This window comes from Sarcophilus harrisii, chromosome 2 (assembly GCF_902635505.1).
Source record: "Sarcophilus harrisii chromosome 2, mSarHar1.11, whole genome shotgun sequence".
NCBI lineage: Eukaryota > Metazoa > Chordata > Mammalia > Dasyuromorphia > Dasyuridae > Sarcophilus > Sarcophilus harrisii.
Window position 1 is genome coordinate 357,368,717 of NC_045427.1, and position 27,150 is coordinate 357,395,866.

The 27,150-nt window shown below is 35.4% G+C and overlaps 1 protein-coding gene across 1 annotated transcript; it reads right to left on the minus strand.

Annotated features, from left to right (window-relative positions):
* On the minus strand, window positions 1–26,838 carry ZNF839 (zinc finger protein 839). Its single transcript, XM_023504232.2, has 8 exons — window positions 26,307–26,838; window positions 17,480–18,367; window positions 14,755–14,982; window positions 13,137–13,229; window positions 9,700–9,849; window positions 7,646–7,774; window positions 3,631–3,763; window positions 1–1,096 (listed from the first exon to the last, which is right to left on the minus strand). The coding sequence occupies exons 1-8, from the start codon at window positions 26,739–26,741 to the stop codon at window positions 183–185; spliced, it is 2,970 nt and encodes a 989-aa protein (XP_023360000.2). The 5' UTR covers window positions 26,742–26,838; the 3' UTR covers window positions 1–182.
* Between the last annotated feature and the right edge of the window lie 312 nt (window positions 26,839–27,150).

Here is a 27,150-nt window from a genome sequence, read left to right on the forward strand (position 1 = left end):
AAAAAATACATTTCATTGTAGAAGCAAAATAATTCTTTATAAATAAGTTAAAAGGTCCACCTGTTTCAATATTCACATTAGAAAAATATACATTTGGTGAAACAAAAAATCTCTTAAGACAATTACATATAAATGTAAAACTATGGTTCTGATACTATTAATTATGAGAGTTCAAAATGTTTTCACTCTGGCTCTCTTTCTACCGCCAGTAATGCTTCCAATGTTTCTAAAGGAAGTCCATCAGATGTACTGATATGCACTGTATTACCATCGACATCTGTTACTATAACAATGTCATTAGCCTCAGACACAACTGTACCTGGATGAGACAAGATAAGCCCATCTGAAGTTTGAATAAAAATCTGTTCTTGTTCTTGATTCAATTCCTGGCTTTCATTAGCAATTTCAAAGGCCAACGTGTCATCTACAGCAATTGCACTCTCCTGTTCCATCTGGACATCCTGTAATGACTCAGGGAATTGATGTAAATTTTCAGAAGCACTTTCAAGTATGCCCTCGGTGGATATAGATGCTTCTAGTAAAGAGTGATGCTGTGATTCCAAAGAAGTTTGGCATGAATTGTCTGTGGGCACATCTGTTGACAAAATCTTTCCAGGCTTTGATGTTAGCTCATGAATCTCATTCTCTGGATTAAAAAATTCCTGATGAGATTTACAATCCTCATTCTCTCTTCTGTTATGAATTTCATGCCCAGACCAAGAGGAATCTTTTTCAGATAACACAGTACAACAGAAATCAGAAATGGCAGATTTGTCAGAAGTATTCTGGTCAGAAGGGTGATCATGAACCGAATATTCAGGGAGCAACTCTGTTTGTTCTTGAAGCAGGCTACCTGGATTTTCCAACTGGGAATAGGTTGTTGTTCCTTTAACAGCTTGGTACAGGATGACAGAACTTGCAGGGTCATTCTTGCTTTCATCAGCAAATGCTTTAGGTGGCTCATTCTTGCCTTCTACCTCAGCAACTGCTTTAGGCAGCTGGTCATCCTGTAACATTTGACTTCCAAAATCGACTGCCATATTATAAGTTTTTTCTGAAGACTGAGAAGTGGTCCTATTAAGATGGAGCTTCAAACCTAAACCATTTAGGAAAAATTGAACATGGAAACATTTTGTCATTGTTTCAAATCAATTGCAAAATGCAATGTAAATAAGAATGAGCATAAAATATATCACCCAAAAAATGTACTATTAGAAGAGATGATCAAAGCCATGATCAAGAGCAAGAGATAACTGACTACCTAAGTAGGACAATGGTATGCAAGAAATTTTAAAAGATATAGAGGAAAGCCTCCCTAAAACAGTAGGTAGATCATTTAGAGACAATGAACATGGACAGGAGAGGCTCAGGAATACTCCCACCAATTAGATCACAGAACCCCTAACTTCTCAAAATACTGAATTACAATTACATGCTTGTGTGTTATATTCAGTTCCATAGTGGAGGATCCAGAATCTTATCTAGATTCTGTATCTCTTCTTGAGCCAAGCATATAGTTGCTCACACAAAGTGTTTTACTAATGTGAAAACACAGAAAGAATAAGCTTTCTTAATTTATATTAACTCCCTTAGCAAAGACTTCATATTGCAGAATAATTTTAATAGCTTAAGAGTGATTTCATTTATATGTCTATACTAAGAGATCATAAGCCTTTCATTGATATGGCTGCGGGGGGGGGGGGGGGGGGGGGGGGGAAGAAAGCATTTTTTTGGTGCCCAAAGCTGTGGTGTTGGTCACTACTGCCTTTAAGGTGAATTTTCACATGACAATAGTACTCTGAGGATTATGCTAAAAATAATTCATTTGAATCTAATCATTATTCTAAGTGGCATTTATATAATGCTTTAAAGTTTATAAAAACTTTGACATTTAAGCCTCACTAAGAACCCTCTGTACAACAGGTATTATCCCCTCTTTATAAATAAAACTGCAGTTAATTGTCTTGGCAATGGTCACAGTTACTGTCAGAAGCAGAATCTGAATCTAGGTCTTCCTAACTCCTAGGCCAGCTCTCCATTCACTTATCTCTACCTCAACAAGAAGACACTCTAAAAAGCAAAACAGAAAGGAAACATTTAGCACTGTATTAGCCTGCAGAGTACTGACAAACAGTATAGCAGATAAAGGGAAAGGAAGGATAGAACTCAAAACAAGATTAACACTAAAAATAATCAAACCAGTTGAACAAAGACAGCTAGAAAATAAGTGGCTGTTTAAAAAAAAAAAAAAATGCACGAGAACAGAAAGACATCTAAATTCAAGAGTCATGCAGACAGCTTTAAAAGACATTAAATTGCATATATTATCAGACTGATATACCAATTGGTTTGCTATTTTTTTCTTTTTCTAAAAAAAATTGTATGGGATAGCTTTCTGGAAAAAGGAAAGGGATAAAGAGGAAAATTTAGTCAATAAAAAAATCAACACAACAGTAAAAAAAATTTCTAAAAAATAAAATCAATTCTACATATAGTTTCATGTACAATTTTTTTCTGTGTATATTTCACAGTTGAATTTGTTAATGTAATAATAAACAAAAAAAAAAATTTAATGGATGGCTTGCAAATGATTCCTAAGGCTAATTTGGTGGATCACGTCATAAAATATGAGACCTTAAAAACCATGTCATCCAGCTAGAGAGAAAAAATGAGCATAACAGCAAGGACATTATTAGCACAGGTTTGACCATGTCACTCCCCTTGCCCCCCAGCTTCATAAATTCCAGTAGCTCTCAATTAACCTCTGGAATCAAATATAAACTTCCTATATAGATATTTAAAAGCATTTACAACCTGGCTTCAAGGTAACTTTACAGCTACATCATGTATTACTCTCATTTACACACTCAAGGCAACCAAATTCTAAATGACTATGGCTCTGTTTCCTAAGGCTAGAATGCATTCACTTCTACCTCTCCTAGAACTCCTAGTTTTGCTCAAAACTCAGCTCAAGGACTATCTTTTCTCTACATAACAATGTCCTTGTCCACAAAGAGCTTACTATCCAGTAAAATACTGGATAGTAAGCTGTAAGACATAAATACAACTAAACGTGCTAAGAAAGGGTGTAAGGGGGCTGCACCAAAGCTTAGATTCAGAAAAACCTAAGTTTGGATTCTACCTCAGGCACTTATTGTGTGTCCATGAGCAAGTTATAATCTTAGTTTGTTTCCTTATCTATAAAATGGGAATAACAGTACTAACCCTATAGAGTTGTTATAAGAATCAAATGAAATAACATATGAAAAGCATTTTGTGCCAAATAAATACGAACTATTGCTGTTATTATGTGAAAGAAACGAGAGACATTATGTACTGGGAGGTGGGCTTCTATTTATGTGGAATAAAATCCTGATAGGTTTCATAAGACATGGCACTCAAGCTGGGCCAAAAAAAAAAAAAAAAAAAAATCAAAATTTAATTATTTTTGTAAGCAATGGAGAGTTACAGAAGAAGTGAGTGATGCTCTCAAGATAGTTTCATTTCAAACACTGAAGGCAATAAAGTGGTCATTCCTGAGAATACTACTCTTTTAAAAATTTGTAAATAACCTGAAATGATACTGAACAATTAGTGCATCCAATCAACTGAGTGCCATAAGAATGTTACCTTCAGTGTTAACTTGGCTACACAAAAGAATGGTTTTCTCCTGGAGTCCATTGTGACTAGCGTAATTATCCTTCATGTTCTTGGATCCACTTTCTATCCTGGTTCTTTTGACTGGTACCGGCACTTCAAGTATCTAAGAATAAAAATCAAATTCACTAAACAATATGAAAAATGTAAACCTTTTCTGACTTGTCATAATGTTATGAATGTTTGAGATTTAAAACTACAACAATTCAATGTTTTAAAATAAAAGTAACTAACCCTGACACAGCAATAACATTTCTTTATAAGATTTATACAGCAATTTCCACACAATGAGTAGGGAATGCAATAAATAGTATCACTCTACTCAAAAAAAGCATGATAAGTTTCCCTGTTGCTTATAGACAAAGATGAAAACTGCTCAACTTGATATTTAAAGACCTTCACTTTTGCTCCAGCTTTATTTTAAAGCTTTATTTCACAAGACTCCTTCCTTTCATATACTCAATGTCCCAGCCAAAGTGCCTTATTCCTAAACTTAAATCTTCTGCCCAGGCTGTCTTACATGCCTGTAAAAAGTCTTTTCTTCTCATAAGAATCATTAGCTTCCTATACAGAACATATCAGGGGATATTCAGCTGGTTTCCCTACATGTTAGAGTTGCCTCCTGTCTCAAATTATTTTATATTTACCTATGGTAAATGTTTTATCCCCCCACGAAATGTCAAGGGACTGGTGATTAGCAGTTTTATTTTCTTTTTATCCCTTCATAAATGTTTAATTTAATTTAAATGAATTGCTACCCATGCACTAGCATAAATATAACAGAATTTGTCTGAAATTGTATAAAAATACTTCTAACTACTTTTTGTGTGGAAAGGAACTGGAAATGGAGTGGATGCCCATCAACTGAGGCATAGCTGAATAAGTTACTGTATATGAATGTAATGAAATTATTATTGTTCTAAAAAAGAAATGAGCATGTTGATTTCAGAAAAGCCTGGAAAGACAGAGAACTAATGCCGAATGAAACAAGCTGAACCAGAACAACATTGTACAAAGTAACACTGTATAATGATCAACTATGACAGACTTAACTCTTTTCAACAATGCAGTGATCAAAGACAATTCCAATAGACTTGGGATGGAAGATGCCATCAGCACCCAGAGAGAAAACTAACTATGGAGACTGAATGTGGATTGAAGCATATTTTCATTTGGGAGGGGGGGAGGGGGGAAGGGGGAGAGTTACTTTTTTTTTCTGCCCTTTAATCTGATTTTTCTGGCACAATATGACAAATATGGAAATATGCTTAAAATTGCTGTACATTTATAACCTATATCAGATATCTTGTGAAGGGGAGACAAAGGAGGGACAAAGAAAAAATTTAAAACCCAAAAATCTTACAAAAATGAATGTTGAAATTTATCTTTACATGTAATTGGAATAAAATACTACTGAATTTAGAAAAAAATTGGCTTTTGTTGACATAGTAATTAATCACAAATCATTCAGATTGTGTATGTATTTTTCCTATAGAAATAATTAACTAATCAATTCCAACTTATATCTATAAATTTTAAACTACATTAAGACTTTTATAATATCCTATATTATCTCATATCAAATCAGTCTAGTTCTGCAAAAAGAATACCAACTTCAGTGTTTCAGAGTAGCAAGGTCTTTTTTTAACATTCACTTTAAAATTTTATATTCCAAATTGTTTAGGATCACTGTATTGCTGAAAATAGGTAAATTCAGTCAATTACTATACAATACTTCTGTTAACTGTGTACAATGTCCTGTTTTTGCTCATTTCACGTTGCATCAGTAAGTCTACCCAGGATTTTTTGAGAACATCCTGCTCATCATTTTTTATAGCACAACATTATTAAATTTTGATCATGTATAACAATTTGTACAACCATTGCTTAACTGGTGGACTTTCCCTCAATTTCCAATTCCAGATATGATCCTAGTTGGTTGGAATATTGTTGGAACAAAAGTACACAGTTTTATAGCTTTTTGGGCAGAGTTCCACATTCTCCAGAATGGCTGAACCAATTCAGAACTTTACCAACATTTCATTTGTGTACCTATTTTCCTCATGATCCTTCAAGCATTTATCATTTCTCATAGGTGAGAAGTGGTACCTAAGATTTGTTTTAATTTGCCTGTCTCTAGTCAATAGTGATTTTAAAGTATTTTTTTCATGTGACAATTGAATTTTGATTTCTCCTGAAAAATGTTTATATCCGTGGATCATTTATCAATTGGGGGAATGGCTCTTGCTTTTACAAATTTAGCCGAGATCCCTATATATTTCAGAAATGAAGCTTCTATCAAGAAATTTGCTATAAAGATTTTCTCTAGTGTACTCCTTTCCTTCTAATTTTTTGGCTAATTCACACATTAAAATCATCCATTTTATATTATCTATATATATAATTTTATGATCCTCTCTATCACTTATTTGGTTATAAACTTCCCATACCCATAGATCTGACAGGTAAATTTTTACATGTTCCCTAATTTACTTTATTTGCCTTTTACATTTAAATTATTTATCCATTTTGGCTTTATTTTGATATATAGTCTACAAAAGTTGCTTTCCAGCTTTGCCAACAATTTTTATCAACTGGCAAGTTCTTGCTCCAGAAACCTGGATCTTTGGGTTTATCAAACATCAGATTATTATATAGCCATGTGCTGCATACCTAATCTATTGCACTGATCCAATATCAGATTATTTTGTAATAGTTTGAAATCTGGTAACATTGCCTCCCTTCAAAGTTTTCTTTTCATTGATTCTCTTACTTTAAAGCTATTAATTGAATGAATTTATTCAATCAAAAATTCTGGACTTTCAAAAGTCAAGAATAAACACTACTTTTTGCCCCTTTTTTGTATCCCCCAAACTTAGCACAATGCCTGGCATATAGCACACTCTGTAAATGTTTATTATTATTCATATATATATTAATAAGTTAACTCCATTTTATAAGAAATCATGAATCAGAGAAGTAAAATGTCCTCAAGCTATACAGCTGGATACCCTTTGATCTAGCAGTGTCCACTACTGGGTCTGTATCTCAAAGAAATTATAAAAGTGGGAAAAGGAACTACATGTGCAAAAATATTTGTAGCAGCTCTTTCTGTGATGGCAAGGAACTAGAAATTGAATGGACGCTCATCAACTGGAGAATTGCTGAATAAAGTATTAATGTCATGGAATATTTTTGTTCTGTAAAATGATCAGCAGATTGATTTCAGAAAAGCCTGAAAATACATGAACTGATGTTGAGTAAAGTGAGTACAACACTGTACACAGTAACAGCAAGATTATATGACAATCAAGTATGAGACACTTAGCTTTTCTCAACAGTGTAATGATTCAAGACAATTCCAATAGACTTGGAATGGAAAATGCCATTCACATCCAGAGAAAAATATGAAGACTGAGTGTAAATTGAAACATACTAATTTTACCTTTAATTATTATTATTTGCTTTTTCTTTCTTGTGGTTTTTTCCTTTTATTTTGATTTTTCTTTCAAAAATTATTAACATGGAAATGTTTTTTTTAATAATTGTACATTTGTAACCTCTATCAGATAGGAAGATAAGAGAGGAAGGGAGAAAAAATTTGGAACTCAAAATCTTACAAAAATGAATGTTGAAAAGTATCTTTACATGTAATTGGAAAAATAAAATACTGTTGGAAAAAAAGTTACAAATCTGGAAAGTTTAACAAAGCTGAGATTTAAAGCCTGATCCTGCATTTTTCAATTAATTGAACAAGTACTTATCGACTGCGTGCCAGAATATATGAATTCAAATACAAAAAATAAATAAATCCAATTCCTGCCCTCAAGGACCTTACATTCTACTATTGGAACACAGGAAATTAAATATGTTTTAAAATAAAAGTGATTTCCAGAGGGAGAACACTAGCAAATTGCAGGGATCAAGAGAGGCTGCTTCAGGAGCTAGTACATCAATGGTACACAACTTTTTTACCACAATCACCTACCTCATTTTCTCTTTTCTGTCCAGTAACTTCACCTAGTCCTTCTTCAACAGCACTTTGGGGGGAAATCTCATTCTTTTTTAGTTCTTCATTCTGTAGAAGCTCTTCTGTAATACCTAGTGACTCAGCAACCTAGAATTCAGGAACAATAACAAAAAAGCATTCAAGAAATTAACGACTTTTCAATGACAAGTAAATAATAACTACATGACTAAACCCAATTTGGCACAAAGAGTCCCTCTTAAGTTAGTCACTAGGTAATAAAATGGGAACAAAGATATAAGGTTAGAATGAGCAATAGTAAAAATGGTTATTCCCCAAAAGTCAAATTGCAATGTTAGCAAAGTTTAGAAGAGGACACTGCAAAGGTTTTAAGACTTCATAGTTCTCTTCCGGGGAGCGGAGGGAAGGGAGAAAGTTCATCATGAAGCTGACTTAGCACTGAAGCAGATTTCTTAATACTAGCTTACATTTTCTTTAAAAAAAAACAAAAAAAAAAAGCATTCTAGTTCTCCTTATAATAGCTCCTGAGAGATAGTATAAATATTATAAACCCATTTTACAGATGGGGAAGTTATCAGAAAAGTAAAATGAATTCCTCAAAGTCACACAGTAAAAGTCAGAGCCAAGATTGGGACTGAAGTTTCCAGGCTCTTCCCAAGCTACCTCTATACCTATGACTACTCCTCCTAGGGACAGTCATTGGTCTATTTCTTTCAAAACAGTCATGCAAACTGAGTTAAAAACTGCTTTTTCCCCATTGTCATACTCAAATCCATGGGATGAAAAGGAAGGGACAGGAAATTACATAGATATTTCCAACATAAACAAAAAGAAAATAGAGGAAGGGGAAAAAGGGTTCAGGCAAGTTTTGAGCCTACCAACCTTGACAGTGTCCCCTTAAAAACTGATGCAATGTCATTTCTCCAAAGAGGCTACATCACTGATGGGCTACCTACAAGAGATGGATTTAGATGGATGTATACAGCATTAGAGCAAGACAAATTCTGGTATGTGAAAAGGATGAAGTCTACATTTTGTAATTTAAAGTAAAACAAACAAACAAAAAAAAATCACACTAGCATTCAATTTGTATTAAAATAGCTTGTTAGAGGTTCAGTTTTGTTTATTAGATTGTGTAAAGTTCTAATCCTTACTATCAATAGACATTTGCAAGTCTAGCATTTCACTCCAGTATGTTAAAAACCACCTTGTTTTCAAGGCTTTTTAAAAATACTCACAAATGTTTAAATATATAATTTTTAACCTTTTTAAAGATACCTAAGAGCAGCATCTAGTAAATTTTAAGGAGCTATTTAATAAACCAAGTTTTAGATGCTCTCCATAGGTACTTAAAATAATGTACATAAAGAATATATCAGTTTATCCTGGTTTCTATTCTAGTTCAATTAAAATTTAATGATAAATAATACAAAATGAATAGTCAAAATAGACAACATAATAACTCTAAACATCAACTCAGTTAAACTGAAATGAGAGCATTTGTGCTCAACAGTGAAGGAGATGGGGAGTTTACATGAGATGTGAGTTCATATAGTCTTATGGAATAAAGAGGAAAAATACAGATTATCATGCCAAATATCAATCATATTGTCTAACAGAAAGAATTATGACCAAGTCATGTGAGATCTAATGAGGAAGGTGACTATCAAAAGGAGTGTGTCAGCAATCTGAAAGAAGTGACATTACTGTTGAACTTTATAAGATGACTAATAAAAAATTTGCTGACTGATGGAAATTCAATAGGAGAAGAAAAGTCATAAGGAATGGTATGCACAAAAGCAGAGATGCAGTAAAGCTCAGATCATGTTTATTAGGCAGTTTGGGCAGAATGTAGTAAATGCAAAGGGCAGTAAAGAATTTTAAGTCTGAAAAGTTAGTATCAAATTATGAAAGGTCCTGAATTCTAAATAGAGTTTATCCAAGATAAAGATATGTAACCCCAAAAGCTAACCACAAAAAAAATCTTCACTTGTAAAAGGACATTTAAAAAAAATAACTTTAATATACAAACTCCCTTTTCCTATGCCCATTACCTCATTATTTTTTATTTCCAGGGGTTGCTGAGAACTCAGAACAGAGTTATTGAAGTAATCTTGACACATTTTCTTAACCATCTTATGCAACTCTTCAAATTCTTTATATACATCTGGGAAAAAAGGCTTTGCTGGGTGATTCTTTTCAACCTTTAGTGAAGAAGAAGAAAATCTAACAGATGAAGCAATAATATTTAAAAGTATAATCTATTATTATTATAATAAATAAAAACTACTGTTACTTTTAACATTGCTGTTACTTTCCCAAAAAGTCCTAACCACATTACTCTTTCCACCCCAATCCAAAGAACTTTTCCTCACAACAAAGTAGTATAAGTAAGCAAAGCAAATCAACTCATTGGAAATATCAGATAGCATGTGCTTCATTCCATTTATAGTCCCCTACCAACTCTGTCAAAAGGATGGAAACAGGGTTCATTATGGCAACATCATAGTTCATTTTTTTTTTAAATGCAGATTTGTTCCCCATTAACAAGTTCATAAGTATTTTACCTCTAACTAGAATAAAGTAGTCATCACGGAATCTTCAGTTGGAGGGGACCAGAAAAGTTATTAATACTAGCTCCTCAGGTCATTCAAGAACAATCTTGTTTCTATGGCATGATTAAGAGAGAAGAATGGGAAGGGATGGAGAGAAGGGGAATCCCCCAGTGATAGGTAACACCATGTCTCATGATTTATCCCCCCATAAGATTTAAAGCTGAAAGTGACTCAGAAATTATCCAGTTCAACACTATCATTAAAACTTAACCCCAGAAAAGTTATACAAGATCACACTGGTGGTAATAATAAGTAAGGATTCAAAAACAATTTATTCCAAATCCAGTGTTCCTTCTACTGCATTGCCAAGGCAGATATAAACATTAAAAGATTCCTCCTTTATTCAAAGCAAAAATCTGTTTCTGTCTAACATCTACCCATGGGTTCTAGTTCTTTCTTCATGACAGACTTTCAATAAGCTATCTCTTCCTTCCCCCATACCAAACCTTTCACCTTCCAAGTACAATATGCCTGGTCCCTTTGACCATTCCTCACTTATGTTCCCACATGGCTGATAATCTTGATTGGATGCAGTATGTTGGCTCAGTGGAATAAGGCTGCAGAGGGGCATGGTGTTAGGAAGAACTGAGTTCCAGTTCTCAGTCTCAGATATTTAATTAGTTGTGTGACCTTAAACTATCTCTTAACCTCTATTTGCCTTTATTCACTGGAAAAGAGAATAGCAAATCATTCCAGTATTTCTGCTAAGAAAATCCCATGGACAGTACAGGTGTGCTATGGTTTATGGGGTCAAAAAAGAATTGGACAACAACAATGAACTTAATTAGCCTTCTGGACAGGTTCTAGTTTTTCAGTGTCTCTTAAAATTAACCATCAAGAATTCAGTTGGGACTACTAATCATTCAGAATACAACTCTTCTTTTCATACTAAAAGCCAAATTATGATAAATATCTCCCTACTCAGAATTTCTATCTTTGGAAGTGGGGTTTATAAGATTAAAGAGTCTGAGGAGATAATGATAGAAAATGGAGAGCAAAATGGGAAGACAGAACGAGAGGAAAATAAAGTGCTAATCTATGACAGAAGCAGTATTACAAATGTACCTAGAGCGGCTCAAACAAGATGATGAAAAAATGCCTACTACATCATTGATTTAGGGCTGCAAGGGACCATGAAGATCAGTTGGTCCAATCTCCTCATTTTATAGATAAGTAATTGAGACCCCAAAAGGCTAAATGATTATGATCTCAAATGAAGAAATGGCCTTTCATTTTGTAAGGGAAAGTGATATACTTGTATACTTGATTCCACTAACATAAAATTATCTCTATTATCATTCCCATTCTATTATCTCTAATCTCTTTGGTCCTTCCTATTGGCTACAATCACATGTTTCTTCTATATCTAAAAAACTAAGTTAATGATTTCTTCTTTACAACCATTTTTTCTTTTTCATGGCTTAACTCCTTAAAAATACCATCTACATGTTGTAGTGGTGGTGGTAGGGGTGGGGGTAGTAGTAGTAACTTTCCCAGGGTCATATGACTAACAAGTGTCTGAGACCAGATTTGAATTCAGTCCTTAATGACCCTTTCCTCCCCTCTGACCCTCTTTTAAACTCTGCAATTTGCAACTCACTTTATCGTTCAACCTAAACGTTATCTCTTCAAAGTTATCAATGATTTTTCTTTACTAAATCTAATGGCCTTTTCTGAATCTTTATTCTTCTCATCTCTCTGTAGCATGTTATTGGCTGCCTCCAACTGCCTACAAATATATCCATGTTGCCTCCAATCCTCAAAAAAAAAAAAAGAAAAAAATCCCAATTTATCCTTGCCAGTTCCCCTCCTTCCTTTTGTGGCTAAATTTCTTTAGAAGGTTGTCTACAATAAATACTTCCAGTGTATTTCCTCACACTTCTTAATTTCTACAATCTGGCTCCCAACCTCATTTTTCAACCAAAACTGCTCTCTCCAAAATTACTAGCATCTCTGATCAATACAATTCCAAAGGACTCATGATAGATAAATGCTATCCACTTCCATACAGAGATGTGAAGGACTCAACAGTATATATTGAAGCATATTTTTTTTCTTTCTTTTTCTTGGGTTCGTTTTGTTTTGGGGTGGTGGCTTTTCCTTATCCTTCCTGTCCTCACAATTCAAACAATGCCAAGATTATATGATTATTGATTCTGATGGACGTGGCTCTTGCTCAACAGTGAGATGTTAAGATCATCCAATGATCTGGTGATATGAGAGCCATCTTACACCCAGAGAGAGGACTGTGGGAAATGAGAGTGAACTACAATATAACATTTTCACTTCTTTTGTTGTTTGCTTCAATTTTATTTTTTCCTTTTTGATCTAATTTCTCTTATGTAGCAAGATAATTGTATAAATACATATGCCTTTATTGGATTTACATCCATGTTCACCATGAGTAAAAAGTAAATGAATAAAATAAAATTACTTGCACACCTTCCATTTCTATCTTGTATGTAAATCAATATTTATTGTCCTCCCCACTAGGAATCTGTGAGCCAGTTTGGGGTTTTAGTTTTTTGTTTTTGCCTTTCTTGTATTTCCAGTGCTTGGCATAGTGCCTGGGTCAAACAGTACTTAATGCTTCTTGACTAATTTCTGTTCAGGGTCACATAGCTATTAAGTCTCTGAGGTGGTATTTATATAGCACATATATCTATACCATTCAGTCTCTATTACCGCAGTCGACAAAATAGACAACCAGACACTTTCTCACATATGTCAAATAGAGACATGATATCTGCAGAAATCTTTTGCACAGAAAATTCCAAACACTTTAGTTCATTTTAAATGAAAACATTGAATTTTCTAAACTATTAAGTATCATCATCTGAAGCAGTATATATTTTGTAAACAATGAGAATACTCACCTTCATGAGAAGAAATTCATAGACAGTTACAAGCTTAGTTAGACGTGGTAGAACCAGTTCCATTAAATCTTCATGGTCACACTGCTGGAGCAACTACCAAAACATGATACTTAGCAATTTTTGAAAGCTCTGCATGTGCTTCTAAATATCCAACAATCCAGTAATACTTTTCTCTTCTTGTACTTCAGGTTTCAAATTCCATATCTTAAAATCATGCACATCACAACTTTTATGAACCTTAGGTTTCCTCATCTGTATAATGGGGCATAATGCTAGTAGTACTTGCCTCACAGGGTTGTTAATGAAGATCAAATGGGATGTTGTATGCAAACTACTTTGCAAATTTTAAAGCTCTACTCCATATTCTTAATACAAGTAACACATTCCTTTTATGGAGGATTCTGGTCATTAGAAATGTCTTTTTTTAAACATAAGCAAAATGTGCCTTCTTCTTACTTCCACTATTGACTGGAAATATTCCCACTTAAACATAACATTCAAATATCTAACAACAGCTATTATATATCTTCTTTTCTAAGCTAACCATATTATTCCATGTATATGGAATTATTCCTTGTATGAGATTAAGTTTTCAAAATTTTCACCATCTTTAAAAAGAAAATATCAATCAGTAGCAAAGGAGTAAAAGAACTAGAATGTGAGACACTCCTCTAACAGTACAGATCATATCCTAACCCAATCTTCTCAACTTGTGCAACTCTTGTCCATGGTCTCCCACAGATTTCTCCAAGGAGATTATCTTATCTATAAAGTTTTCTGCCTTCTTTTTTTAAAAGTATTTCCAAGGCAGTACTACTTTGACAAATTTGTGGTCTCAATGATATAGAAATTCCTTCCACAGGCACAGATTACATGTAGTTATGACTTGTCATCCTTGTGAATCTTATTCACTCTTCCAAAAATCCTCAAAAAAAAAAAAAAAAAAAAAAAAAAAAATCCACCTGACATACTAGAGGGCTGATCTCTAAATCTTTAATAATACATGGGTATCACTACAAACTCAACCTTTCCAGTTAGTACATATCCTAAATGATATTTCTTATTCTTAAATCATCATCATTAAGAAAATACTACCTATTTACATTCATCATGCATTTCTCCACAGATTTTTTAGGTCACCCACAACTTTGAATCTTCAGACATAGTGATATCAATTCCAAGATTTGTGACCACAGAGCCTCAGTAAGAAGACATATGAATTAAAATGGGGAGCAACTTGGGATAATAACAGTCCTGACTCAAAGAATTCTTGTGAGGATCAAATAAAGTACTGTATGTTGTATTATATTTTCAGACAATACCACTTTGCAGCTCAATTTACCATGCCAATAAGTTCTAGCAAAAGGCAGTTTTTATACATTCTCAAAAAATCCTTATATGTTACTATATTATACTGGAACAGTGAATTTTTCCAATAAAGAGTCTAATAAGTTAAAATATGATAGTACTATATGCCTTAAAACTGCTAAATAAATATACACACACAAACACACACACACGCCCGAGGACAAACAGGCCTTCAGTAAATTTTCCCCAAATAGAATCCAATGAAATACAAATGTTTATAAAATCATATGAGATTCCAAAAATGACATACCTCTTTGAGCCTTGCTTTATTCCTCATTTTATTTTGTTCTACGGCTACACCTGTGCATGAAGTAAGTTGAACTGAATTGCTGTGTTTGCCTGAACAACCTGACTTTGCTGACGCCTTTAGCTTTCTTCTTTTCGATCCTCTGGTCCTCCTGGATCCCCAACATGCTAAGCGAAATCCATTTTTTTGGTCTGACTCCAGTAATGTCCCAATTTCTTTAGAATCACAGTTCTGTATCAGCAGTACCCAAAATAAAATAAAAATACACAAATCAACCTTCTTTCTACTGGGAAACATTCAAGCTGTGTGCTCTAGAATAGATACAATTTTAGATCAACCACAATGCTTGTTCTTGTGGAGTCTATACTCTAGGAGAACAAGAAAAAACCACAAATGACTACAATATAAGTACATTAGAGATGAGCAATCTGAAGATGCATAGGAGGCAGCATATTACTATGAAGGAAAGTGGAGTATAAGAAAAAGTTTAAGAACAAATGTCATTTGGTTAGTCCTTAAAAAGGAAAAGTGTGAGCTCAAAAGATGAAGAGAAGGCTTTATAGATTTAATGAACATCATGACAAAAGACAAACAGATAAGCACAAGCATGAGGGGAGATGAAGAGGAAGAACATATGCTACAGTGTACATGTATTTGGGAAGGATAGTAATAAAGCAGCTAAATAGGAAGGAAAGCAGTAGGGTCAGGTTGTCAAAGGTCTTAAATGCCAGTCAAAAAATTAAAAAATGCCATAACTCAGAAATTACAACATCAATGAGAATGTAAGAAAATAGTCCAACTTTCCAACATGCTGGGTTTGCTACTTGGTATTTGTCAGACAAATAACTCAACCTCTAGGGTTTTCAAGGTCCGTACATAAAATAAGGTGGTTGAATTATCTAATTTATGACTTCTTCCAGTTCTAAACAAAATAAAGCATTAAAAAGAATATTACTTCCTACAACAATTTAGAAAATATAACAACAAAATTCCAAAATAATTACTCCTTAAAAGAAACAGAAGATACCAAAAAAAACACTAATGAATCAATAATAAATTTATTAAGCACCTACTAAGTACAAGTACTATGCCAAGTGTTAGAGATACAAAAGAAGGTAACAGTTACTACACTCAAGAAGCCTATAATCTATGAAGACTATATACAAAGCAAGCTACATACAGGATAAAAAGGAAATAATTAACAGAGGGAAGATACTAGAATTAAGGAAAGTTTCCAGCAAAAAATTGGATTTTAATTGGGATTGAAAAGAAGTCATGGAGATCAGCAGGTCAAATGGAAGAGAAAGACCCCTGGGAGGATTTTATGAACTGATATTATGAAAGAAACAGAACGGGAAACAATGTATACATTAATTACAGAGCTGGAAAGGAAAAGAACTGTGGAACACTTAAGAATTTAAGATCAATTCAACAAGTAATGATTCCAGTATACTGAAGATAAAATATGATTCCTATCTCTTAATGGAGGCATGATTGCCTAGACTATAAGTATAAAATGAGATATTCATTTTTGGATACAATTAATATGACATACACATGTTTTCACTGATATTTATTTGCTCCCAGAAAGAGGTTTCATTGGGGAAGGGGAGAGCATGTGGGTAAAGATGAGGTGTAATCATAGGGATCTAAAGAAGAGCATCAATGAAATATTACAGAAGAGAGCAGAAGGAGGTTCAGAAAGACACAAAGAAGGGTAATGTTAGTACTACTATGTCAAAGCTGATACATATATATATATATATATATATGTAAAAAAACCTGTGGTTGGTAAATTCATGGTTTCATATATAATTCTTTTTTGTTCTCCAACTATATCATGGAATGTTCATGTTTGTTAATTATAAAATTCATGATTTAAATATATACTTAAAAACTTAACAACTATGATTAACACAATAATCAGCCTAGTTCAAGTCAGATAACAGCTATTTAACCCTGGGCAAGTCATTTAATTTCTTGGTGCTCTAGGCAATGTCCTGATTGGAAATTGTAGAGAGAAGGTACTAAACTCCATTAAGTAGAGAATTTCTTCATCCATGAATTTTCTATACCAACAAAATTACAGGTCTACTCCTTATCCCTATTTCAAAGGTAAAATACACGAATACATTTAGGGTACAATACTTAGAAGTATAGATAAAATATATACTGCCTTAGTTCTTAATTTAAACAAAAGGTTTCCCCAAACCTATCCCTAAACACTTATGATTTCCCATCAGCTGGAGATAATACTTCTCTTAAATCTATTGTTCTCATAGTTCCAGAAGAGACTAGCCTTTCTCTTCAAAATACATTTTGTCAGAATTTAGAATCTACTTACTTAGAAAAAAAGTCACGGTGTTTATAATGAAGTAAATTACGACATAGCAATTTGTGGTGGCTAGATTGTAACACAGAATTTATGGTAGTTAGTTTACAACACAGCAATTTATGGTGGCCTAAATATTTGCTAATCAGATCTATTTAAAGAAAAAGAATAACAATGGACTTGTATGTATATGTTTAGACAAAGTGAGCTCTATAAACTGCCCTTTTAAAGGTCATCTAGTAGCTAAAAATTAAGTATATAAACTCTGATACATTCTATTCTCTTACTAACTGGGGGGCTTAGGAATAAAAAATGGGAAAAGATTTTAGGCCTCCATTTAACATCTGTAGTATACAAGAATGGCTATACATATATTTTAAAATCAAGAGGTGTTACCTGTTGCCCGTTCCATGTTGAATCTTGCTCTGCCATGCATGGAGCCAGTGTACTTTCACTATTTAAAGCAGCTGGGATTGATGGTTCAGGAGTCATTTTATTTCTAGTGGCACCTCCTACTTCTCCACTTCCATCAGGCTTATTAGATATCAATACTTTAGGTTCCAGTTGCCCGTGACCTGGATTAAGCTTATAATGTCGTGCTAGTCCTCCTTGTCCTATATATGACTTTTCACAAGTCTGACATTTAAAAGTTTTAGGCTTCAAGTAATCACTTGAAGAATTAAATAATGTATCTTTCCCCTTTTTGTCATCTTCCTCTTCCACATTAAGTTCTGAATAGTCATCAGAATCTGACTGGTGCCCATCAGCTAAATCTTCAGTTTTGATGAACTTGTAATCTTTAGCTTTATATTTTGGTGGTCGTGAAATTCGCCCTGAACGGGTTTTTACTTTTACAGATTTTTTGATCTTCTCAGTGCACTCATTCTCAGGTGTGGAAATAAGTAAACTTGCTGAATTGGATGTAACTGCTGCTGATGGAATTGTGGAAGTGTTAGAGGCAGACAAAGGAACAAATGTGGTTCTCTGTCCATTAAGCACTTTGTGTCCCATAAACTTCTCCACAGAAACTGGTCCAAGAGGAGGCAGTGGTCTCTGTACAAGAAGTTGAAGAGGAGGTGGAGGTACAGTATTTACCAAAGTCTGTTGTTCAGTTCTCATAAGAGGCTGTATCCGAATAATCGAAGGATTAACAATACTTAATCCTAATAAATCTGTATTTCCATTGAATGGCTGACTCAAAGTTATCGTTTTGGGCCGGATTGCTGCAAGAGGTGGCATGGGCCTTTCTCCAGATTTTACCTTGACACGAATGGCTTCAAGTTCCTTAAACACAGAAAATTTTAAAAGGTATAAATACAAAGTTATGTTCTTTTCTAAATTGCTACAGAATTATGACTTTGAATCCAACATTAAGATCATAATCATGTCACTTTCAAACAAGCCCTGCAAAGATATTATAATTAAAGTCTCTTCTAACTATTTAGATTTTAAAATCCACAAAGGTTTAAAGTTGGTATCAAATTTGTTCAGGGCAGGAATGGACTTTATCAATCCATCTGCTCAAACTTCTTCATTTTTATATGAAGAAACTAAAACTCAGAAACATTAAATGATTTGCTGAAGAGTTTCACATATAGTAAGCAACAAAGTAATTCAAACCAAATGAACCGACATGCAGATATATATATGTGTGTGTGTGTGTGTGTGTGTCTGTATGTATATATATCTGCATGTTGGTTCATTTGGTAATGTCCAGATAGGCAGAATATATATTTATATATTTCTTGCACCTAAATCCTCTCCTGACACTTCATCACAATAAGGAGATACCCAACCCTGGATTCTTGGCCACAGAGTCTCACAGGTCTTGCTAATGTGGATTTACCCATCCCTTTTCAGGAAGAAGCCCATTTGCCTATTATTAGGCATAACCAATTTCCAGACTATCCTGTTTTTATAATGTGATTATGAAGATGGAACTCTATCAACCTCTCCTGTCCATCCCCCAACATCTAAGGCATTTTTAAATCACCTTTGAGATATTGAAAAGCATATCTTTTTAGACAGGTCTGGAACCTGATCTGCCAGATATTCCATATAGCTCCTCCTTGAACTCTCCCTCTGAGCTACCAAATTCTTCCCTGGCCTGAGAAATCGCAAGGCTTTATTTCCCCTATAAAAGATCTGCTCATGGTGAAGATCTTTGCTAAGTCCTTTCCCAAGATTAAGCCCACTATGAGGTACTCTCTCTCCTTCATGGTGTCTTCCCTCTAAAGACAGCTTTCTCCCTTACTATATATATAACTCTGGTTAGTCTGCTAAACTCCTCTATGGATTTAATCTGACAGTCAATGGCATACCCAAGCTTCATAGCATATTCCTTTAATGGATTCTTCCAAACACCTTTTCTTGATGATAAGCCAATTGCTCTCACAAATCTATTTCATATTTGCCATTCTTGGTACTTATTTTATCTCTTCATTTTGTTTATAACCTCTTCTCCTAAATACACCTACCTTCTGAAGAAGTGAATGGTCAGTGTGAATTTGTCACATGTTTATGTTGAATTAGAAATTGCCACCCTGACTTCATCAATTGTCCTCTTTGAGAATGAACTGACTTCATCAATTGTCCTCTTTGAGAATGAAAGACAATTAACAAGAAGTATGGAGTGTGAAGTCATCTCTAATTAGAGATATTTTTATTTTATTGGTTTTTTGCCTACAGAATTTCATAAAATTATCAATTAAATGACGGAGGAGCTACAATCTATGTCAATCTAGGGCAGACTCCAAAGGGCTATCCAACTATGCATACTCTTTGATCCAGCAGTGTCTCTACTGAGTCTGTATACCAAAGAAAAAAAGACCCACATGTGCAAAAATGTTTATAACAACCTTTTTTGTAGTGGCAAGGAACTGGAAGCTGAATGGATGCCCATCAGCTGAGGAATGGCTGAATAAATTATGGTATCCAAATGTTATGGAATATTATTGTTCTATAAGAAATGATGAGTAGACTGATTTCAGAAAAGCCTGGAAATATTTAGATAAACTAATGCTAAGTAAGCAGAATCAAAAGCATTCTGTTATAGCAATTAACAAAATTATGTGATGATCAACTATGAAGGACTTAGCTCTTTTTTTTTTTCTGAGGCAACTGGGATTAAGTGGCTTGCCCAGGGTCACACATCTAGGAAGTGTTAAGTGTCTGAGACCAGATTTGTACTCAAATTCTTCTGACTTCAGAGCTGGTGCTCTACCCACTGCGCCACCTAGCTGCCCCGGCTTAGCTCTTCTCAACAATGAAATGATTCAAGGCAATTCCAAAAGATTTGTGATGAAGAGAGCCATCTACATCCAGAGAGAGAGAGAACTATGGAGACTGAATGTGGATTAAAGCAAATTACTTTCACCTTTTTTGATTGTTATTTGTTTGATTCCCCCCCCCCAGCTGATTTTTTCCTGTGCAGCATAATAAATATGAAATATGTTTAGAAGAATTGTACATGTTTAACCTATACTGGATTAATTGCTACTGGGGGAAGAGGGGGAGTAGGAAAAGAAAGAGGGAAAAAAAACTGGGCTTATATCCCAAAGAGACCAAATTTGGAACACATGGTTTTGCAAAGGTAAATGCTAAAAACTATTTTTGCATGTATTTTGAAAATAAAAAACTATTGGGCTTACATCCCAAAGATATCTTAAAGGAGGGCAGCCCTTTTTGTAGTGACTAGAAACTGGAAACTGAGTGGATGCCCATCAGTTGGAGAATAGCTGAATAAATTATGGTATATGAATGTTATGGAATATTATTGTTCTGTAAGAAATGACCAACAAGATGATTTCAGAGAGGCCTGGAGAGACTTACATGAATTGATGCTAAGTGAAATGAGTAGAACTAGGAAATCACTATAAATGGCAACAAGACTATATGAAGATCAATTCTGATGGACGTGACTCTCTTCAACAATGAAATGATTCAAACCAGTTCCAATTGTTCAGTAATGAAGAGAGTCATCTACACTCAGAGAAAAGACTATGGGACTGAGTGTAGACCACAACATAGCATTCTCACTCTCTGTTATTGTTTGCTTGCATTTTTGTTTTCCTTCTCAGGTTTTTTTTCTTTCTTTCTAGATCCTATTTTTCTTTTGCAGCAAGATAACTGTATAAATATGTATACCTATATTGGATTTAACATGTATTTTAACATATTTAACATGTATTGCATGTTAAATATGGTATCTAGGGCAGGGGATAGGGAGGAGGGGAAAATTTGGAACAGAAGGTTTTTTACAAAGTCAAGGTTGATAAATTACCCATGCAGATGTTTTGTAAATAAAATTTGCTTGGCAAAGCATAGTATTTTCACCTTTTGTTTAGTTGTTTGCTTGGATTTTTTCCTTTCATGTTTTTTCCCTTTTGATCTCTTCATGCATAACATAACAAATACAGAAATAAGTTTAGAATAACTGAACATGTTTAATCTATATTAGATTGCTTACTGTCTCAGAGAAGAGATGGAAGGGAGAGAGGCAGAAAAACAGGGTTTTCCAAAGGTGAATGTTGAAAACTTTTTTTGCATGTATTTGTAAAAACAAAATATTATAAAAAAAAAAGTAATAGTTGTCATCTATAAAAACCCCATTCAGAAAGCAGTTTGCATAAAGAAATCACAGATTCTCAGAAGCAGAAACTACTTCAAAGGCCTCAAACACTATTTATTTCAACTATAAGAACTGAACAAGAGGTCATTCTCTACAATATAACTCAGTAAAGTGGTCATCAACCCTCTGCTTGAAGATTTCAGATAGAATTTATTAGATTTAAAACAATTGTCAATTTTTCAAGGAAACCAATACTTCGCAAAGCTTTCTACTTTATCTATTACCTGAATAAACGTAAGGTATAACTGGATTTCTCATTAGTGAAGGTCTTTAAACAAGGTTAGACAATTTTCATGGATTGTTAAGAGGAATTCTTTCAGATAGAAGGTGAAACAGATGACCTCTTCATACATAAAAGGCTCCATATGCAATATACAAGAACTTCTGGAACAGCGCTTTTTGTGGTAACAAAGAATTGCAAACAATACTGACGCCCACTGATTGGAGAACGATGATAACAAGTCATAGTACAAGAATGTAATGTAAATGGTTTTTTATGGAAATGTTTTGTATAACTTCGCATATGCCTTCTCAATGGGGGAGGGGGCAGAGAACTCTAGAACTCTAGAAGTTTTAAAATCAAATGTTTTACACATAAATGGGGAAAATGAAAATATTAAAGCATTTTTAAAAGAATATAATGCAATTATCATTACACTATAGGAATTGAAAATGATGAATACAGAGAAGCCAGGAAAGACAAGAACAAGTGAAGCTGGCAGAGCACTGTACAAAGACTACAATAAAAATCAAAAGAAATGATTATTAATAACCAATTCTTTGGAGAGATTCCAATTTCTACCTTTTTCTTTTACCTTTATTTCAAGACCTCAGTCTCTGATGGTGAACTAATTTGAACTAATTTTCTCCTCTATCCAGACCCCATCCAGATGGGGAAGCCACTATGTTCCATTCAGGTTTGAGTGGGGATAGATTCTATAGCCCAAGATGGGAAATAAATAACTGAATCAGTATTCAGGTCCAGCCACTCATTGTAATATTCATTATCTCATTAATTGTTAACCAATCTGAGTTGATTACCATCCTCAGGAACACCTCTCTTCCAATGAGCATATAAACCATCCCTGAGCCCACTGTCCATCTTTAGTTTAAGATACAAATGGCCAAATGACCATCCTTTCATTAAAATACTGAAACTATTAATAAAATGCTTAAGTTCCTGGAAAATTATGCCTCTCAAACCTTTTTAAAAGCCACAAAACAGAAATGCAAAACATCAGTAAAACAATCAGAGCAGGTGTGGCCCCAAAAAAGATGGAGAAGACTCCTTCCTCAGCCCTTTGCATGCAGAGTTGTGGAACACTGCAAATAATGTCAAACTGTTTCAATGTATTAATTGATCCTGCTCACTTTTTTTTCCTTCTCTGCCTTCTTTCTAAAAAAAATTCTTATGAAAAAATTACTCTAGGAAGAGGGAGGAGAAAAGGACATGAGAAAAATTTAGATCGTGTAAAAATAAGATATCCATAAAAAGGTTTTATGTGTGTGTGTGTTTTTTTTTAATTTACCTCTAGTGACCTTTTCAGTTTTGAAAGCATAATTCCAGATAAAAGTTTGAAAAAGGTTACAAATACTTTTGACGGTTCAGAGGTGTCAGGTTCCTTCGATTTTGAAGGGTAAAGCAAGGCTTTCTAGAAAAAAAATGATATCCTCTATTTCTTGATTTCCTCCCTAATACAGGTTGTTACATACCTGTCCTGGAAGGAGAACTGGAATACTCATTACTCCTCAAAAGCACTTCCTGGTTCGTTCTTTACCTTATCCCTCAGCAAATTTTGAAGTCCACACAATCAAAATTTTCTACCCAATCTACCCCATAATACAACTCCTAGATCATTCTCCTTTTCTCAAGGAGTTTGGCATTTGGCTCTATATCTTTTTTTACTTCCCAACTCCTTAGCAACAGGAATGTTTCCAAAGATGCTCTCTCAAACTCCTTAACATTCCATTTCAACTTCTTAAATTCTATTAACTACTCCTTCAATTCCATCTGAACCATAACTATTGTTATACACCAGACCTCACAACTAACCACATCTCGTTAATTAGAACCTTTAATACAGGTTTAAGAATAATCCCTCATTCTATTTCTCCCTGTGCCTCTGCTCTTATAGCTCATCTCTATAACTCAAAAAACCACTAATCTTTCAGTACTTTTTCAGACTATAACATTTGCTGTGACTTAACTTTCCTCCCTCTCCGACATCAACTTAATGGTAGCCAATCCAATCCTAAACTAACTTCTGCTCTTGAATTCTCTGCTTTCATAGTCCTATCAAGACCCTTAACTCTTGCTAAATCTGGACTCTGGTTCACTCCCACTCTGCGATTCTGTTTCTACTCACAAACCACTGAACATAAGTGGAATAAGTCTCAAAACCATGCAAACTAGATAGAAGTGAGTTGATCCCATTTCTGTCTTCTCCAGATTTCATTTCTCATCACCCCTTTTTCTTTCTGATTCTCAACCACTCTGTCCATCTCTATTGCCTTCAAACACACTGTTTGAAGTTTCTCTCCTTGAAAAAAAACAAAACAAAGAGAACCTTGACTAGATATTTCCATCACCTCAAGTTATCATTCTGTATCTCCTTTTCTCAGCCAAAGGCCTTAAAAGCTATCCAGGAGCAGTTAGTAGGCACAGTGGACGGAGCACCAACCCTGGAGTCAGTTCAAATCCTAATTCAGACACTTGCCCCTTGGTAACTGCATGACCCTGGGAGCAAATTACTTAACCCCCACTGCCTCCACTTCTCATCTCACTCCTAAACCTTTTGCAATCTGTCTTCTGATCTCACTCAAATAAAACTGCTCTCCAAACGAACAATCTTTTAATTACCAAATTTGATGGTCTTTTCTTAGTCTTTATCCTCCTTTACCTCTCTACTGGTTTTGAAAATGTTCCTTTTCAAAAATACTCTTTTCTCTCTGGCTTTCATTAGAATATTCTCTCCAGTTCTCTTCTTACCTGTCTGACTAGTTCTCAGTCTTTTCTGACTTGTCATTTAGATCATATCCTCTAACTACAGGAGATCCCAAAAGTTTTGTCCTGGGTTCTTTCTTTTTTTCTCCCCCTCTCTCTTCTCTTTCCTTTCCTGTCTCCCTTCTTGCCTCCCTTTTGTCACTCAGTTGCTTTCCAATCATAGAATAAAAAACAGAATAATCCTAATAGAATAAATACAGAATATAGAAAAATAGAATAAAAACAGAATAATGATAGAATAAAAAAATCTAATCAGCATTCATGAATTTAATTATCATAGGAGAGGCATTTTGGTGTAGTGTATGGCCTCAGGAAGACACGAGTTCAGCCTATAATACATACTACCATTCTAAAGAGTCAAAACTTTCTTATGTAGGCAATAGGAAGCCAAGGGAAACCTTGAAGATAGAGCTTTGTGAGCAGAACTACACTGAAGGGAAATCTGTCCTGCTTATCAAAGAAACATCCCAACTATTTTTATCCTAAAGATCAAACTCTGGGGCAGCCAGGTAGTGCAGTGGATAGAGCACCAATGCGCGAAAACCTGAGTTCAAATTCGGTACCAGACACTTAACACTGCCTAGCTGTGTGATCCTGGGCAAGTCAGTTAGCCCCAATTGCCTCAGTCAAAAAAAAAAAAAAAAAAAAAAAATCAAACTACTTAGTCTAGAAATCAAGATACTATACTCTGACCATCCTATTTTTCTATTTTTTTTTTACCCTACATGAGCCAGACAAATGGAACTTCTCAATGATACCTCTTCAGGCTCTATGTCCTTATGTCGCTTGCTCCTTCTATACTGGTTTTCATGAGGATAGGTACCCAATACCATCTATACTTTGAAAAGCCTCAGGACCAATCCTCTCTGCACTGGACATCAACAAGAACTCGGTGCTGAATTTAATATACTTCAGCTAAATGTTTAGAGAAGCCTATTAAAACTAAAAATTATAGCTGCGAAAAGCCTTTAATTTTATGGGTGGATTAAAAGTTTCATATAAAAGATGAGGGTTACTCATCAGAAATGTAGAACAGAAGAACTGGACTGTATCACTTCTGAGTATATCACAGCTTATATTATGCTAGAGAAACATGTAAACCGAGTACAGATGTCTACACCCAGTTCTAATCCCTCACAGTGCTAAGCACCTACAGGAAGACCCGAGCCCAAAACAAGTCTCAATTACTCACTAGCTTATGCGCCCTTGAGCAAGTCATTTAATTGTTGTATGTTTGTTTCCCTCAATTGTAAAGTGAAAATAACAATGTACCTTCCTCCTGGGACTGTAGTGAAAATCAAATGAGATGATATTTACAAACAGCTTAGCAGTGCCCGGCAACATTACAGGTTACGGTTTAATCAAAGGCTTGTAACCTAATAAATGTTACTTTTCCTTAGCTACTTGCCTGCGTAATCTTGGAATGCGGTTTATCTGTACCTAGGTGTCCCTCCCGGCAAAAGGGGCTAAGAATACAAAGTTCCCACCATCTCTAGTCGCTTCCAATTCCAAGGATTCTATGGGTCCCAAATCCTGGAATACCGTTAACAATCACCGCAGAGGAACGGGGGAAAGGGCTGATGCCTCACCTTGGGCTGCAGAAGCCGAGGCGGCGGCGGCGGGAGGTCGGGACCCCAGCGCTGAGCTACCTGCTGGGCCGCGTCTTGCAGCCGTCGGGCCGCATCGTGCACAACGCCGAAGCCGCAGCCCCCGCGGGGCCCGAGGCCCGCAGTTCCGGGGGGTCTTGGGGGAGGCGGCGGCGGCGGCGGCGGGGGCGGGGGCGGGGGAGGCGGTGGCGCTTTCCTCACTTGCTCCAGAACCCGCTGGAGGTCCTCGGGCGCGAGGGGAGCTGCGGGAGAGAAGCAGGCGGGCTGCAGGGACTCGGCCTCTCCCCACAGCACTGGGGCCGCTTCCACACTTCCCGCCGGGGGGACGCCGACGGCGGTCCGGCCCGGAGATGAGGACAACGGCTCCCGGAAGATGTCGCCGTCTTCGCCGCTCTCCTCGGTCTCCGCTTCGGCCATAGCTGCTCCGGGAAGGCTGGCGGGAGCAGGAGCAAGAGCTCGCGCTCAAAACCCGGGAACTGCACGAGCGCGCAGAAGTGACGACATCTCCAGGCGCCCGAAGCCACTGGATGGCGACTTCGTTGGGCGTCATAAAGGGAGGGGTTAGGTCTACGGGTTCCTGCAAGGACAAAAACACTCGGAAGAGAATTTTCTTCACCGAAGGTGGTTGAGATCCCAGGCTCTCAGAGAACCTCTAATTTAACCCGAGCACTTTACTTGTTTCTCCCTCCTTTTCTTGAAGACCCACCACCATCCCAGAAGACAAGACATAAGTGTGAATCACTTCCATTCAGCCGATTTCTCACAATCCTCCTCATGGACCTTTCTTGTACACCTTTTGCCTCTTCGTGATTTATATTTGATTATG

Coding starts and splice junctions, on each gene's coding strand:
- ZNF839 (XM_023504232.2), bottom strand. CDS start 26,741: ATGGCCGAAGCGGAGACCGAGGAGAGCGGCGAAGACGGCGACATCTTC. Junction 13,230..14,754: donor ATAAAGCAAGGCTCAAAGAG/GTATGTCATTTT, acceptor ATGTTTTGGTAG/TTGCTCCAGCAGTGTGACCA. Junction 3,764..7,645: donor GACAGAAAAGAGAAAATGAG/GTAGGTGATTGT, acceptor TTTTATTCTTAG/ATACTTGAAGTGCCGGTACC.